At 41.9% G+C, this 18,312-nt stretch overlaps 1 protein-coding gene and 1 long non-coding RNA gene across 3 annotated transcripts; one reads left to right on the top strand and one right to left on the bottom strand.

The window, feature by feature from the left end:
• Positions 1-1,087: 1,087 nt before the first annotated feature.
• LOC133887014 (phytosulfokine receptor 1-like) lies at positions 1,088-6,462 on the bottom strand. Its single transcript, XM_062326923.1, has 3 exons — positions 6,099-6,462; positions 1,933-2,985; positions 1,088-1,716 (listed from the first exon to the last, which is right to left on the bottom strand). Exons 2-3 carry the CDS (start codon positions 2,727-2,729, stop codon positions 1,374-1,376), a joined length of 1,140 nt encoding a protein of 379 aa, XP_062182907.1. The 5' UTR covers positions 2,730-2,985; positions 6,099-6,462; the 3' UTR covers positions 1,088-1,373.
• LOC133887015 (uncharacterized) lies at positions 3,472-6,101 on the top strand. 2 transcript variants are annotated; one of them, XR_009903496.1, is made up of 5 exons: positions 3,472-3,857; positions 4,429-4,588; positions 4,729-4,848; positions 5,291-5,348; positions 5,472-6,101. It is a non-coding gene; the product is annotated as an uncharacterized LOC133887015 (long non-coding RNA). The 2 variants fall into 2 exon arrangements; XR_009903495.1 differs by having other exon boundaries at positions 4,729-5,348.
• Positions 6,463-18,312: the final 11,850 nt, after the last annotated feature.

The raw sequence follows: 18,312 nt of genomic DNA, 5'->3' as shown, positions 1-18,312 counted from the left end.
TCATGTGCCTGTTGTGCCTCTATGTTGGTTCACAGAGCTGGCAATGAGGGCTTCCTTCTGTTAGTCATGCAGGATTGAGGTTTTAGCTCCTTAAGACCTTTTGCTGGTTGATCAGTTGTTGCCTTTGTCTTCTGCTGCTGTGATCCTGCCACTGTGACCCTGCTGTTGTGGATTTTGTAACGTGGTCATGAGGCCCTTTTTATCGCTGCTTTATGGGTAAAAGGCCAATGATGATCAATGAACTTATTGCTCAATGGTTTGGCCGATGACTTGGTGGAGGCCCGGCAGTTGGTTGCCATTGTTATTACCCTTTCGCCTTGGTGGCGTTTGCCTTCGTGGCTAAGTTGCTTGAGGGCTAGAGTTAGAGGTCGTAGATAGGAGTTTAGAAACACCGTAGTTCATCGGGCTCCTGCGAGGTTATAGCTGGTGAACTGCCGTATAGCTAGACTATCTCTCCCTCTATTCTCCTGTAAGTACCTGAGGCCAAGGCCGATGATGAGGGACTATAAATTATGAGGCATACATGGCCAATGATGACCTGGGATATATAAACAGTCCATAAAGCTCACACTAGACTGTTTGTCCTGCCTTTGCTTTTATTTATTTTCTAACGCTCACTTTCGTCTGTTTTGAGGCTTGTGACTATAGCCTTGCAAACTCGGAAATGACCTGACGACGACCAGTAATGTAGCTTAATCGGAGGTTGTCCGGGAAGCCGGACGTAATTAACCGGCAGCCTCACGAGGCCCCGGGAACCAGGACGAAGCAATCGCCGAAGAAATAGTCAGATAGCATGTGTGTTTGTACATGTGTGTGAGCAAATTATAAACTATGAAATTGTACTGTATGATTTCGATATTGAATGAATAAAGTTACGTGTTTCAATTACAGTTTGTCTCCTGTTCTTTCGTATACTTTGAGTATATTGACACGCCCACAATACATATACATTTACATATACAGTAATTCGAATACACGAAACGGAGTGTTTCGAATCCGCGAAACACCCTGGTTAAGGGAAGGTACATTGGCAGGAAAATAAGCATAGACACGCCCATAAAAAATTAAGAAGAAAAAAGAGTGTATCCCAAGGCCATCCATTTTATTAGCAATATGAGATTATGCATCGTCTGTAAAAATTTCTAGTGCACTCTGCAAATTTATTTGCATAGGTAAAATATGTCTTCTCTCAATCTAGGTTAAGCACATGGCAGAATAGCATATAGCATGCACCCACGACTTTGTGGCAAAACCACAACATGTACAAAAGGCAATGAAAATAATTCACTGTATAGTCTTCAACTTCTTTTAAAGTTTAATAAGCTCACCAATGCAACTGGTCATCTGAATGTCAGCTGCTTGATTTGACATTCTCAGAGCTTGTTCAGCATGGCTACCACCTCCTCCATTGTCGGCCTGTTCTTCTGATTACCCTCCGTGCACCGCCGTGCGATATCCAAGAGCGCCTTCACCTCGTCCATCTCCTTCTCCTGCCCTCCGGTCCCTATCCGACGGTCCAGAATCTCCGAGGCTTGGCCTGCCTCTATCTTCTCCCTCGCCCAGTCTACCAAATCAACCTCCTTCCCCCCGATGTTGGCCTTCACCGGCCAACTTGGCCGGTGACCTGTTACTATCTCGATCATCAGTATCCCGAAGCTGTACACGTCTGCCTTGGCGGTTGCACCCACGCCGGCCCATATCTCCGGCGCAACGTACCTGCTTGGCATTGCACAATCATAAGATCAGCCAATCCTTTTGAAGACGAGATCTAATAACTTTGTGCATTCATGTGTTATTATACCATAGATCATGCTGGCATAAGTAGCAATTTGCAGTTTTTATTGATGTATCCTCGTAGCAAACAGTATTAAGCAATGCACAAGTATGTATGCTCTGAAGTCTGAATCAATTCTGGCAAGAATGGTGCCTTACCCGGCGGTGCCGGCGGCTTGCGTGCTGACGTGCGACGCGGCGGGGCTTCCCCTGACGATCCTGGCGAGGCCGAAGTCGGCGAGCTTGGCCTCCAGCCCCTCGCCGAGCAGGACGTTGCTGGCCTTGATGTCGCGGTGGAGAACGGGCGGGCGTCGGCCGTGGTGCAGGAACGCGAGCGCGGCCGCGACGCCGCGGGCGACGCGGAGACGCGCGGGCCAGGGGAGCGGACCGGGGCCAGCGGCGTCGCCGTGGAGCCAGGAGTCGAGGCTGCCGTTCTCGAGGAGCTCGTAGACGAGGATGCGGTCGCGGCCGGCGGCACAGTACCCAAGCAGGCGCGCGAGGTTCGGGTGGCTGAGGCTGCCGAGCACCTCCAGCTCGGCGCGGAACTCTCGGTTGCCCGCGCCGGTGGCGCCGTCGTCGGAGAGGCGCTTGACGGCGACCGCAGCGCCGCCGGATAGCACGGCGCGGTACACGAACCCGAAGCTCCCGTCGCCGATGATGTTGTCCGGGGAGAAGCCGCCGGTGGCGGTGGCGAGGTCGGCGAGCGAGAGCTCCTCGAGCGAGGCGTCCGCGGCCGAACCGTAGAAGGACCACGACGACGAATCGGTTGTCCCGGCGGGAGCGGAGACGGGGAGCACCGGCGCCGAGGACGGAGAGCAGCGTTGACCGCGGTGGTGTGGCTTGAGGAGGTGGCGGTTCTTGCCCCGGCGGCAGAGGTAGGCGAGGAGGAGGCAGGGAGCCGCGATGGCAACGGAGGCCCCGGCGGCCGCGATCAGCGCTAGGAGCGGGCCGTACATGGCGTTTGTAGCGTGGCGATTGCGAAGAGGAGGAGCACTCGGTTCTTGACTCTTGGGAGGAAGAGGGAGTCGTCCATGGAGTCAACAGGTATTCGGCAGTCTGCGGCTGACTACGTCTCCACCTCGCTGTCCGCATGGCTGGAGACCGGAGACTTGGACTGGTGACTTCCAGTGCAGTTTTTTTTTTTTTATGGGAGCTCATTTCATTCCATCAACCAACTGGCACATAGACTAGCAGTACTATCCTTTTTGACGTCTGGGAAAAAATATGGATACAAATTTGTCAACATAAAACAAAAACGATGGATATGTATCATACAACCACTTTGAAACTTGGAATATACAAGATACCGACACGGTCTCTAATATGAAATTTACCAGTGATTTGTGCATAAGAAAAGTATTTTTAACGATAAATCTAGTATTGCAAATTTTATGTTCTCAATTGATATGGTTACCAATTTTTTCTTTTTCTCTGATTAAAGTAGAAATTTCCTCAGAGTTTGTTATTAGTATAGATATAAGTATATTTTCATGATAAATTAGAGATAGTAAGGGCATTTGCACCGGTGCCATCATTTTTTTTTTCAATTGTAAGGATGTCACTAGAAAATTGAAAAAAAACTGTCACTGGCAGTGGCAGTTTTGTAGTTGAAAAGAAAAATCAGTGACATGTGTGCATTTGTCCCTAGTCCTTATGTATATTTTTTTTACGGACCACCAAATGGCCATGACACACGACTTCTCAAGCCTGCAAAGACTCGAGCCCAGATCACCATGCTCGGCCCAACCGGCGAGCCCACCGGCGAGGAGACCGCCGCTGTCGGCGAGTACCAAAGATCCTCAAGCTGGCTGGCCGGCCGGCCGGTCGGTCTCCGGGACGGGTGACGAACAGGAGCATGGAGGCGCACTCGCTGCTGAGGCGTGCGGGGCTGGACTGGACGTCGCCTCCTACGGCACCGGCGCGCACGTCAAGCTCCCGGGCTCTTCCCTCCACGAGCCCAACGTCTACGGCTTCGGCACGCCGTACAAAGTCATCCACGACGACCTCCAACGCAAGGGCCCCGACCTGTTACTGTCTTCTGATTCTGACCGGCACCTTTGATACCCGTGTTGGATGCTTAAACGGTTAGACCCTCCTCTCCTTTTTTTTCCTCTTCTTTTCCGTGTATGGTTCTTGATTGCTCACCTTGCTGTTCTTGGAGATTTCCTTCTTCTTTTTGTGGACAGAGAAATTTTGAGAGCTTTTTGAAAGATTTTCATTTTCATTTCCCCTTGTTGATTTGGCACCCATTTTCTCATTCTGTTGTCGGAAAAAAAAAGTTGTGCCTTGGAATGATTGAGCCCCAGGTTTCGAGGTTCTGTGATTTTACGTCGAAAAATGGGGTTTTGGAGAAGATCCGAAGTGAAATCGATAGAAATTGCAGACGTATGAATTGTTTCCTGTCCTTAATATGTCAGTCCGCAGATAGTTGATAGCAAATTGATTTGATTGTTAGAGAGATTGTCCGAAATGTCTCTCTTCTTGGGATCGTTTTGGTGTAATTCTCAGTTAGATAATCAGATATATCAGTATTGTTGATGCGTTTGTCAGAAAGGTTGTAGCTTTCTTCCTTTCTGGTTCTTCAACACTGGGAGAGCTGTGTAGTAGATTGTTATAGTTGCATTTCCAACATGCTGCCTTGTTCTATCCATCCAGGTACAAGAGGAACGGGTTGCTGCTAATGCTGAAGAGAAACCGCACCATAAAAGCTGCACCGCTGAAAACTGCACCGCTGCTTTCGCAGGGAATTCCTGTGATGGACCATTCGATGCGGTGCTTACTTTCGAGGAGAAAGTATTAGACTCAGTCCTCGAAGGTATTATGCTAGTGGAAAGTGCTCGCTAGCATGATTCTTTTAGGAGTGCCTCTTTTACTGAAATCTGGAGCATCAGCAATTTTGTGGTTACATCAGCATCAGCAATATGAATTATGAATATTGGGTTTCTTTGTTTGCAGATCTGAATTACCGTGAACAAAAGGTTGTTGAACAGTGTCCTAATAATCAATATGGATGTCAAAGATAACCATGAAGAAGCTGGTGTGGGGGCAAAGCTTGCTTTAGATTTGTGCCAGAGGGTATGCAAGTACTGCAGCATGTATATAGTTGTGATCTGGATCAAAATATCGTGCTTTCGAATTGCACTGTTGTTTCTGCTTCAGCAATTTGCTTGTCTTGATCATTGCACATTATCATGACCACATTGCACTGAACTCACTAAGATCTAAGGGGCTTGATAGATACTCTTTTCAATTCATTTATGTTATTTTTTAATAATCATAACTATATATGCCTTCGTCTTGCCCTCATCCCTAGGTAGTAGACAGTACCTTTTTAAGTGCATTATTAAATCACTAGAGTTATCAGCAATTTGGCCCGGTTTCCTTGAAGTTCTCAAGGATTACGTCATGCCTTAGCTTTTATTTTTTTAATCAGCGTGACAGAATTCCTTCTAGACATCTCTGTACAGTAATACCAACTAGGGAAAAACAAAATGTCTTCATAATGCATTCTCTGCAGTCAGGAGATGTTTACTGTCAATTCCAAGATACTTCCCATTGAAGATAAATAATCTGAGGTATATTATGTTCTTTGGCATTGTCACAACTCACAATGCAATATTTTTTTAGAACACACTGGCAATTCAACAATTGAATCAGGAATTGAATGCATATATTGCTTCTCTGTTTTTGCTTTTCAGCTTGAAGCAGTGGATGGTTGGGAAGACACCATAGATGATATAATTACTGCATTTGAGAAGCAATACAAGCGAAAAATCATGTACATTATATCATTTTACTGAAGTCATGCAGGATTTGCCAACCAAGCTGAGGCAATCTGACATTCAAGCTTCGCACTTCTAGTTCTGACAGAACGATGGAAAAAAAAATGAAACATGCATAATTCCAATGTCACAGTGAAGAATAGGACAATCATTAGTGGTAAAAAGAAATCCCAGCCAGCAACGTTGCATCAGCTTCGCCGGAAACCAACGGTTCTAAGACATGGATATCCTTGATGGAAAGAAAATGCTTCATCGTTGTAATTTAGTTCCGTTAATCTAAAAGATGTACCTAGTTGAAAGATTGTCTTTAGGTTATCTGGCTTCTTTTTAAAGAAATATGCGCAACCCACGTTCTAGCAAAAAAAAGTACCATATATTTGTAAGTGCAGGCCATCTTGTTGATATCAAGCTGTAATTTTGTTCTTTGATCTAGGCAGCATACCTATCCTAAAATCCGTCACCTGCTGCTTGATTAATTTTGGATTGATTGGTCAGTGAGGACGGCGTGGGATCGAGGGAGGAGTGCTGAGAGGAGGTGCGTACCCGACGACGAAGAGGCCGGTGCCGAGGCGTAAGGGCAGCTCGAGCGAGGCGCCGAGGACGCTGCCGAGCTGTGCCCCGGCTTGACCTGAAACCGCCTGTGATCCGGCGGCGGATTGAACTCTACCGGTCTGGAGGCCCTGACGAGAGCGGGAGTGTCCTGGTGCGCGTGCTAGCACGATGGCCGCCGCCGTGGCCGTGGACACGACTGGCCTCTTGCTCGGAGCTCCGTCCCTTCCGCCGGCGTCGAGATTTGCTCAGCAGCGCCCCGCCGGCTCGAGATTTGCTCAGCAGCGCCCGCCGTCGCCGGCGGCGCGCCGGCCGCCAGATGCACACGAGGTCTGTTTTGTAAAATGTCAGGGGGCTTTTTACAAAGGGCGGCTTGCATTTTTGCCACTACTTTATCACAGATTTTTGTATTTTTTGCGAATAAAGAGGGCGTTTTATTAATTACTCAAAGTTGCATTACAATCACGACGCACGCCGACGATGGGTCACGCCATACGAGCAGATTCCAACAAACCTGTCATTGGAGAATAAATCGATAATTTGCGATTGACTCTTTGATTATAATGCCCCTCATGTTAATAAGATATGAAACCATTTGAGTCAATAATTAAGGATAAGAGTGGCAACTAAACGAAACCGATTCTTAGCGGTAACAAAAAAATCAATTGGCTCGTCCTTAGACTAACACCTTTGACTAACAAAACATTGGACAAGAATGCCCTAGAAACATTGCAACCCAGCCAGCACATTTTCTCATGATACAGGAAGCAAAAAATAACATTCTCGTCGTGCAAAATAGGATGAAACATAGAACAGCACACAGAACACATTATCCAACATGATGATAGCAGCACATTTTGAAGGTATACCTAGTTGAAATGTTGTCTCTAGGCTATGTAATGTTACAAACGTTTGTTTCTTTTGATTGTTCATATTTTGTTACTCCTTGTATCTGATATTAGCTCATGCCTGGTGCTGATGTGTGTTTCTGCTGTTGAAGTGCCATACATTTGTATGTGCAGGCCATCATGTGAATATTAGGCTGCAATTTTGTTCTGTGATCTAGGCAACATGGATATATGTCCTGAAATGTTGTTGCCTGAGACCTAACTTATATTTGATGATTTTTGTCTGATCAGACATTCTTAGACCGTACCATTTGGTTGATGATTCGAGCTTGAGAAAAAGTGTAAAAATATGTTTTTTTGGGATGAAAAAGAATTTTTGAAATATTTTAAACTACCTGGACTTGAGTGTGCTGATTGGGACTGGACATCATGTCAATCCTCACACTTTAGCCAAACAGCCCCCAGGACTCATCTTTAAGGGGGAATCGCATCCTTAGCAAAGTCAGTGGATGAACAGTGTCGTAATATTTGGTTTTCTGAACCGTTAGATCTGGAACGGACGTACCAGATTATCTGCTACAGTACCTCCATAAACAGTAGGATCGCTCCTTTTTTCTACAGTAAATAATGGTAAAATATTATTCATCCAGCCTCATATTACTGTGTATTTCGATAATATTACTTCACAAAGTCAAAAGATACGAAAGAGACAGTACAGACCAGGCCAAATATCTTCATGCTTTCAACCAACTGGGCTCTAAAGCTTAGGCCTCGTTTTGAACGTAGGTATTTGTTTTCAAATTCTGAGAAAATTAAACTGTTTCAAGTGAAATTTCTGTGATATGTCAGGCTTTCTGCGACAAGTTATGAGTGCTTAAACTGCTGGAGACCTGGCCTGATCATCTGACTTCACGCATCCATGCATCTTCAAAGTCAGTGAAATTAGTCAGACGTTACTGTTTTTAGTCACACATGGATTTTTCTCTGCACATATGATATTTATTTTTCAGGGAACATTTTCAACCTTAATCTCATGTAGGGTAATATGTCCCCGTTGACCACAAGATCCAGCACGTTCTCGCTGAAGACTTTGGCAGTTGTGCATTGTGTTTAATCCTGTGACTTCAAACCGTCATCATCTGTCCTGTAGTTTGGGAGTTTCCTTCTTGAGGTATAGTTTGAAACATGTACACTTTGTGCAAGTGCAAGTGCTCGAACACAGTGCGAATTCTGATACAGTATCTGAAAATTACAGGTAAGTTGACCTTAAATTTGCAGAAAGGAATGCAGCTGATAACTCTCCTTCTTGAAAGGTATAGTTTTAATGCATTATGCTTGACTTCCTGATTGGGTTTTTTTCTTCTTGACTTTTTAGGTTGGATATGATTTGGCAGATTCAAAGCATTTGCTGATCAGTTCAATTCATTTCTTTGCCGGTGCCAGAATCGATAACGACTCGTCCTTGCAAGGCTCTGGCTGACCTCCACCAGTCCAGTGTTTTGCTTGTTCAAAATTTGCTGTAAACCGCGCCTCTATTTGTGTTAATCTTCAGCTATAATTCTGTAAGATTTGAACCCTAGGCCTTTAATCCATGGCGAGAAATTAGGAAAATTTTCAAGTAGGCGGAGGCCACGACTCCGGATAAAGTTGCTCAGCACAAGGCGTCAGGCGTGGCGCATTTCTGGCTCCACATCAACGGTTGCACAAACAAATGCAGTTCTTCTCCTTCTACTTGTGACAATTTGTGCGTTTACTTTTGCGTGTCTATTCAAATTCAACGAATGTTAAAGCTGAGAATTTTTTTAACGAATAAGCAGAAGATCTGCTTATTATATTAAAAGGAAGGAGTTGAATAATTTCAGAATCTGGATAATCAATCTGATGGATCTGTTTGACTTGACTCCAACCTTATCGTGATTCAGTACGGCGTGTATCTTCGTTATCGATCGAAAGATAGAAAGAAGTACGTCTTTGCAACCTACACGTTCTTACATCAGCTTCGCAAGTCGATCTGAACTCTGAAGTCTCGGCACAAGTACGTGGTGATCAAAGTCAAACCTTTCCGTTGGCAAGAGACCGTTAGCACATCCCGACCTCGATCGACTCGGCGATTCCCAGGTCAACAGCTGAGACCTGGTCCGGCGGTAATCATTTCGTAATCAAATGTGGATGCACAGGTGGTCAGACTTTCGGAAATACCACTTTAAAAATTCTGATCGGAGATGTGGAAATCACATTTATAGAATATTTATCTCGAAGTGAACTATGGTAATGTTGTAATTTTATTGTGTTTTATAAATGCATTAAAAAAACTACATGAAAAAAACTCAAAAGTGACGAGTCATAATCGTCATGCGTCACCCAAACGCGTCACTGATGACTAGTCATAAGTGACCGATAAAGACTCGTCACCGATAAAATCATTAGTGATAGATTAAAATTTGATCCATCACTTATTAAGGTAATAAATGACGGATCATAATTGTGACTCATCACTAATTATAAATCATAAGGGCATCTCCAGCAGAGGAGGCATCGACGGTTGTATCCCTGTTCCAACTAGTTTTGCCGCCGACGTCGCCCGTATCTGGTCTCCAGCGGAATCGGCAAAGATGCTTTTTTAGAGCTACAGGGAAGCAGGCTCCGGCTGGAGATTGGCAAATTTGCGGACGGAAATCGACACCCGTATCACTGTGTACAGAGTATGCATGTGGGTCCGAGAGAAGGAGGAGGGTAATGGAAGGTAAGGAAATAGAGTAGCTGTTGGAGATGAAAAAATAAGGTATACTGTAATAGTGTTAGAGGATGCTGTAATAGTATTATAGAGGATGAATTTTTAGAGTATCTGTTGGAGATAGCCTAAGTGACGGGTCATAACTGTGACCCGTCATTAATGACTGATTTACGTTTTTCACGTTTTTTTTATAGAAAAAGTCAAAAATATATTTTTTTTTCCACCCAAGCCATCCCAACACATGTTTTTCGCGTTTTTTGATAGAAAAAAGTCAAAAATATATATATATTTTTCACCGAACCATCCCAACACATGCCTATCACCACTGGTCACGGATCACTTCTATTGTTTCAGCACTATTTTCAGTCTTTGCGTCAAGCGGGAATCGAACCCGCCACCTCCACCTCCCCTCGCGCGTGTGCGTTACCACCTCAGCTATCGCGTGTTTGTGATGGACATCGGATATTTTATCCTTTTACCTTCTCAGTCGTAAGGTCATTAGTGATAGGTCATAACCGTGACCCGTCACTTATGAAGGTAATAGGTGATGGGTCGTAATCTTGACCCGTCACTATTAACTAATTTTTTTATTTTACATATAAAATTTGTATTAATATTTACATATAAAATTTAATAGGTGACTGGTTATAATTTACCTATAAAATTGTATTAATATTTTATAAATTTCTGAATATCTAATACAAACGATCGCAATTTGATAGTTGCCCCGGAGTGCCTTTGGTAAAATGGGCATAAATTTTGTATACAAACTCCGATTTCGATTTTTTTTTACTCTACGGACATCTACAGAAAAAGTTACATCCGCTTCTCTCTGACTTTATCGGATTTGGCAAATTTTTCGAGGCCAAAAACGGCTTAAAAGATTGAGTTCTCGTCCCTGAAAGTTTCTACACCATTTTCACAACACGCGTTTGTATTCATAGCCGACACCCCTTACATCAAACTTAAGCATAAATTATATATATATCCTATTCTAATGCTATTGAGGTGATAAAAAATAAGAAAAAATAAAAAAAATCAGTGAACTAAGTATCTATAACTATTATCGGTAGTGACGTGTCACAACATAATCCGTCACTGATGTCAAGTCATAAGTAACAGGTCACAATTTATAAGTTGATATCAGTGACGGATCACCTTGCACCACTCGTAAGTGACGGATCAAGTTGTGACCCGTCACTTATGAACTGACATAAGTGACGGGTTATGTTACGACCTATCATTATTATCATAAGTGGCGAGTCATGTTACGATTCATCACTAATTTTGTGTCTTATTTATCTGTTTCACGTAGTGAATAAAAATATATGTCAAAAATAGTATTTTGGAAACCATGTCAATATGCAAAAGCACATATTTGTGACCTCATGAGTGTATATAATAGGTGTACGTGACTTCAAGTTTATCACAGTAAGACGTATTACCTGACGTGATCATATACGCATATAGACACGTACTGGTTGATTTGGGAGGAGTCAACTAGAATAGCTTCTTAATTAACTCTAGTTTACTACTCCCTCAATCATAAAAACATGGAGTTCTAGATAAGAGTATGTCAAACTTTAACTTTGACTAACTTTCAAAATATTTAATCTGACAACTTAAAAATCACAAGTGTAGATTTGTCTTAAAAACTTTTATAATATCGCAAATTCAATTAATTTTATAAATATATTTTAATAGAAAATAGTGGTCAAAACTATACAATAGAGATCATGTATTGTCCAAAATATCATGTATTTATGACTGAAGTGAGTAATATTCACTACTAAAAAACTGATTTAGTGGGACATCCTGTATAGACGCCTATTCAGAGTCGTTTGTGCAAATGGTATCACAGACGGTTATAAATTAGAATCATCTAAAAAAATAACAAGAATAGTTTCCACAAAGTGTAACACTTTAGTACATACGATTCTCATTTAGAAACCACCTATACTAATAATACAGACGGTTCCTAAATAAGACATCTATCCAAATGACATAGTACAGACGGTTCCTATTGGAGTGTCCCACTTTGCACTGCACTTTGACACAGACATGTGGTTACCAAACCCATCTGTGATGAACGAGCTCATCTGTTAGATCTCCGACGGTTAAAACCCTAAGCTGTCTCATCCTCTTATTTCTCCTCTATTCTTTCTCTCTTATTCTCTTCCTACCCCACCCCTGCCTCCCCTCCCCACCCCGTCGTTGCATCCCCACCTGTGTCAGCTTTGAGCTTTATGCACCTGCTCACCAGGCGAGTGGATTTGGTTGCCTCCGTCCTCACCCAACACCCATCGGTGCCTCTACACAGCCCTCATGAGATCTAGCACCCATGGCCACTCATAGCACGGCAGGAGATGACGGCGGTGGGGCGAGCTCGAGCACCCACAGAATCCATGGAGGGCCAACCTACTCCACGCCGCTGCCAAATCCAAGCATTGGGAGGGCGATGACGGCGGGATCTGGGTGTTGGGGCGGTGGTAGTCGGATCACTGTAAGAGAAGGCGTCGGAGTGGAGCGAGCGGCCCCGATGAGGAGTTCCCACACCTATGCCACCCTAACCAGGTACGGTAGTAATCCGGCCACTCTTTTCTCCTCGCTCCTCCCCCATCCACAACTGTCTCTTCAATTCCTCGCTTTGCAGCCGATGGAGGAGTTCAAGAAGGTGGTGTTCAGGGGCCAGGTCACCGACGAGGAGGATTTAGAGCATGTTTTAGGAGTGTCATCTAATTTGGAGCATGATTTAGTTTCCTTATTAGTACCTTTGTGACTTTAAAGGACTGGATGCTAAAAGGAAAGTTATTTAAGCTTCTAGACTTGTTTAAAATTGTTGAGGTCTCCAATCTCCAATCTCATATATTTCGAGAGATCTGAATTTTATTGAGCACATAAATAATATTGGTTGGAAAAAGTAAGCATATTCTTTCTCTATTCATTTGTGATTCTTAATTTTAACCTGATTTTTGTTCTTTATTGTGATTCTTGGCCTCTTGGATTATATATGCACGTATCAAAGGGCAAGACCAATCACTGTAGATCCATCATTGCAGGTCTCAAATAAAACTGAGGTTGTAACAACAAAAGAGAAAAGGAGTATGCCATCAGCATTCAAAATATTTGTAGGTATCATTTGATGTCTATACTGAATCTTCGTTTGACTGATCAAATAGTCGTTTTCAATACCATGCAACTGAGCCCGGCATAGATTACAGATCTATGGCTTCTCTTTGAGATTACGGACCAACACCACCTTTTAGCATCTAGCGCCAAGGATCCAGGCTTATCTTTGAAGATGCAAATCCTCTTCCAGTGGTGATGCAAACGGAGGAGGAGAAAGGAGAACTCATGAGCTGATTGTAATTTTACTTTTGTTTAAGGGTTTTTTTTATAAAAACGGTTGTAACAAGTTTTGTACTAACAGTTTGTTTTTTGTCACAATTTTTTTATTTTTTATGTTGGAACCATCTGTACTAATAATTTTGCGAACGAATCTAAAATATTAAAACCGTCCATACAAATGATAATTCAGACGGTTCTAGTTTAAAACTGTATATATTAATCATTTGCACAGATGATTTTAAAACTGTATGTACTAATCTGATTTATAAAGACCTTTTTTCACAAATGGTTTGAAAAAAAAGTTCCGCACCAGGTTTTTGAACGTCTGTAAAATTATTTTTTAAGTAGTGATTGAGATAAATACACGTGGTATACTGGCGCTTTTTGTAGTACTTGTGCGATGGTAAATTAAAATAGAGTTGAGAGGAAAAGATCTAGCCGTCTATGTTCTCTTTTTCTACTGGCCGGTCACGAAAGCGCGTAATATTGATGTACTAGAAGACTATCCTATTCAAAAGTACCGACAGGTTTCTTTCAATAAAAAAAGTGCCGACATGGGCACCGTTACCGACGTTCATCGGTGTCTATCTTTACCACGATTCCGATTTCCGAGTAGACAGATAACCATGTGTTTATTTACACGTACGCCATCATCTCGTTGCGTGTTCTAATTAAATAAGGTCAAACTTGAAATTTGTAATTGTTAGCGATTAATTTCCTTCTATAGCTAGCTATGCATTTCCTTGTGCTCCTGTATTCTGTTGTACAGATGGAAGAGCCGACTTCACATCAACATCAGATAGATCAGAATCAATATTTATATTTTTACATTAAATGATTTGTTTGCACCAAATTTTTTTTATAGATAGATAGCCTAATAGATGATATCATTCTATGCTATTCTGTTGCAACTCTCGATCCATCAATATATAGCGATCACCCCTGGCGTACGTCAAGCCGTGCGGTGCTTCCTGAAACTACATCCTTCTCAGGTTCTGTCTTCTTCCAGTAATCGACCGATACGATGAAGGGATTATTTTCAGGAAGAACACCAAATTTGCTTCGAAGAATCTCACTTTGTTATGTACATGCATGGAAGGATAACAGAATTATTAATGGATTAGCTATATATTTCTATTCTAAGCATGTCGGCTGCCCAGGAATTCTTCTACTCACACTGGATCCTTCGATTAACTGAGCGAGGAAAAAAAAAAGAACAACTAGCACTAAATGTCTAGGTAGGATTCTCAAAGGTTCCTACGAAATCAATATATAATTTGCAAACTAGTGCCAGAGTAGGACAAAAATCGTATTTTACACCGCTGAAATTTAAATTTCTTTCGACACCTAAACTAATTCGCATGGTTTGTTTAGTTAAGGGTGTTGGATATACCATGGCACAGGGTCATGGTCAGGGAAAAAAATTCTATACAACGATGATATAAGCTTTTTTTCTATAATTTAGGGACATGTGACAGCTATTCAAACAATGCTATAAGAGAATGTGTCTATAACATCACTATATATATATTTTTTCCCCATGGTCACATCATATGTCGGCAATCGCTATAAGCAAGGACACATTCTGTTGGCAAATGTCCATCGGTGCAAGGACACAATGGTTTAGGGTGCAAAATGTAAAATGAACATTTTTATTTCATCATATATTTCTCCAGGACAATTTATATTGCAGTTTTTTATGACCGGGGAATTCCCTTTAATTTATCACTATTCTTCCTTAGGCGCAGAAATGAGACATGACCAAAAGGAATTGGCACAGATTTGAAGGAAAATGAAGTTTCCTAAAAAAACTTTGTCCACTAAAAGATTCCAACTATTCATTCCAGTTCACAAGCCTGAGCTAAAGAGGAACAAACAAACAATTTTCGACGCTTGATCATATCAAAGTTAAGTACGATAACTTCTTTTTAATTTTTGCGAGGAAGTATGATAACTAACACCATGTTTCCGTGTCTATATCGTACTATACAAGCAGGGTTCAGGCCTTTAGTGTAGCTAAGGTGTTAGACCAACTCCAGCAGTGGAGTTATTCAGTACTGAAATCGATCTCCAGCAGCTACGTCATCCAGTTGCGGAGAGGAGGGTGCCTGTACTTTTGCGGCTACTGTAGCAGCACACAGCCTGTAGCAACACTGTTTACAGTGTCTGACAGTGGGTTCGGAGCGAAGAAACTCGTCGGGTACTGTACCAGTACCGTACCACACTGTAGCTACACTGTTTACAGAGGCTGACAGCTGGACCGGATAGAGAAAAAAAAAGAGTAGAAGGTAGGAAATGAGGTAACTGCTGGAGATGAAAAAAATAAGGAATACTGTAATAGTGATATTGAGGATAAAAATTTAAGATAAATACTGGAGATGATATAAGCCTATTGCTTTGTTTGGACTCCTTTTCATTGATATTTCCAACAAACAGTCAAGAGCTTCTCGATCAGTTTCTTGTCTTTTAACATGTCCATCCGTTGATGTATTGAGAGGGAGATAATACTACGAATCAAGACTCGATCTCAATGGCTGATTGAGGTTGAGCCAACACGTTGTTTTCGATGGCATCTTTTTTAATAATAGAATAGAAACAATATTCCGGTCTCCGCTTCTAGAGATACCCGTAGTGGAAAATAAATTTTATAGAACTCTGTTTAAAAAGGCCCTTATGAGATTTTATTAACTTCATTCATTTCATGATCTAATTACTGAGCTGAAGAGGAGAGATAATAAGTAAACATATATTATCACATAAGAGAAGATCTTTAGTAGAACATTATCCTATAAAATTTGCTTCTCATGCAGCGTGCTTCCAACGATATCTAGTCAACACGAGATATCTATGTATGCGGGCTTTAGCTTGGCCAAAGTCTCCTACACCTCAACTTTGAGATATGGCCACTGGCTACAAATAAAAACATGTACTTCGCTCGCCCCAACGTGCCAACGTGATGACATAGACATTACGGGTTCACACGTGTGGATGTGGTGATGTCCAACAACAACATGCAGCCGCGTGATCGGTTGCTTTATTTGTTACGAAGTGATTAGCTGGTTGCTAATCACGAGATCGCCAGAAAATGATCAAATCCAAACCTAACATTTTCCTAACCATGGCAGGTACGTGTCCGTATGTGAATCATGCTATTCATACATATGCTTCCCATGGGTGCACACCATCCGCATTTGGCCTATCAACTACCTAGTATGATAGATCAACTGATGTGACGTGGCATCTGAGGACGGAGAGATTTCTGCACGACGACATGATTCCCGAGTCGACACGTGTCCTCCCAAGAAGAAGTTGACTAGTCGTGACCACGACGGGACAGGAGACCCGAAACCATATCATGCGATTCATGCCATCGACCAGCCACAGGCGGTGTTTGAAGAATCTTTATAACATACTTACCACTGTGTACACTTGCTAGTACTTTTGATCTATTTTAAATAAATATTTGTGTAATCGATTTCACTAATCATGGACAGCACGTAAAATACATCAAGATGGTTTAAATGAATGATTATACTTGAATTGTATTTAAATGGTTCCGCCAACCACGCAAGCATTCGGTCCCGGTGTTGGTTGTCTCTCTCACTAAAAAGAAATGTTTCCGCGAGTGCCCTAGCGTAGTTTCCAATCATCACATCTTCCCTTGCATGCCGTGCGCCAAATTTTGAGTAAACAATTTTTGAGTAAACCCGAAACCAAATCATGCCATCAACCAGCCACAGACATGTGTTTCATGAATCTTTATAATATACTTACCGCTGTGTACTCTTGCTAAGTACTTTTGCTCTACTTTAAATAAATATTTACATAATCGGCTTCACCGATCGTCAATAATATATACAATCTATCAAAGTTGTAATATTAAAAATTTAGCTATACTATTTTAAAAAATTCAATCAAAATATTAAAAATTAACTTTGTGACCAGAGGGAGTAGCAATAATTCCACAAGCACTGCTACACGTACAACTGTTTTCTTACAACTTAAGTAAAACTCAAGATCCAACAGTTGAAATCACTTAGAATCTCAAAAATACATCAACTAGTTTAAATAAATGGTTATAGTCGAGTTGTACTGAAATGGTTCCGCCAACCAAGCAAGCATTCGGTCCCGGTGTCTGGTTGTCTCTCTCATTTAAAAGAAATGCTTTCGCCGGTGCCCTAGCATAGTTTCCATTCAGCAGATCTTCCCTTACGCGCCAAATTTTGATTAAACGATTTGTTTATACTACTGGGTCTATTGAACTGATACAAGTGTCGGATGGAATTTCTAGAATTCTAGTCGTAAGAGTGTAGGATGGAACTTTTGCAAGAATTTGACAAGTGTCAACCAGCAAGGTCTCAACGTCATCAATCCTTTTCAGGCACGTGCATATATAATGAATAGAAGCGAAATTGGAATCCTTTAGGGTGTAGACTAAGAAACGAGCTCTGAACAAAGCCCACACCCATTTGATCAGCTCTTCTTCCTCCTCAACTTATATGTCATTTTGGAAAACATTTTAATATTTTATCAACCTTTTAAAATTTTGACTAGCAATAATTTTCAAAATATTTAGTTTGAAAAATTTATGATGGGAGGAGTTTATTTTTGAAAAATATTTTTATTATTAAAAATATATTCTGATAAAAAATAATAATTAAAGTTATACATTAAAAATTATATTTTATTTAAAATAAGAAGTATTTACGATTCGAGGGAGTACTTCTTAGTCGGCCTCTTTCAAATCCCAAATAATTGCGTTCAGATTGCTTACAGCTGCTACCTGCACCTGCTGGAGTAAGTGTTAATCACTGGCTGATGAAGAAATGGCAGGCACCGATCTGGGAAAGCTATTGGTCAAACACAAACTGTCTAGTCAAACGACCATGAAGTGTGACGAACCTGCCACTGAATCGCCGATCAATTTAATATTCGGAACCAATTTGCTCCTGAATTCTCCTCCAGTTTGTTCACTCGTTCATCTATTTATGTTCCCTTTTTAGAGTAGAGCTGTCCAGATGAGGCGAATTCGCATCAAACAGTTGAAAAGAAAAAGGCAGTACGGTTTTTGGCGTACGAACAGAACAAACGAACAAAAACGAAAAAGGGCATGAAATGCATTGCACACCATGCGTAGTTCACTGTAGAGAAAACGGCGGAATTTTTGTTTTGGTTTTTCCAAAAGAAACGCTGGAAATTTTTTGTGTCGGACACGTGTCCCAGACTCGCAGTTTCTACGATTCCTTTGCGGCCTATATATATATCGCACGGTGGCCAG

The sequence above is a fragment of the Phragmites australis genome, chromosome 12, assembly GCF_958298935.1.
Source record: "Phragmites australis chromosome 12, lpPhrAust1.1, whole genome shotgun sequence".
Lineage (NCBI taxonomy): Eukaryota > Viridiplantae > Streptophyta > Magnoliopsida > Poales > Poaceae > Phragmites > Phragmites australis.
This window is presented reverse-complemented; position numbering and strand designations above follow the sequence as displayed.

Excerpts from the sequence above, each read along its gene's own strand:
- LOC133887014 (XM_062326923.1), bottom strand. The coding sequence starts at position 2,729 with ATGTACGGCCCGCTCCTAGCGCTGATCGCGGCCGCCGGGGCCTCCGTT. Across the intron at positions 1,717-1,932 it reads CAAGCCGCCGGCACCGCCGG|GTACGTTGCGCCGGAGATAT; the intron begins GTAAGGCACCAT and ends AATGCCAAGCAG.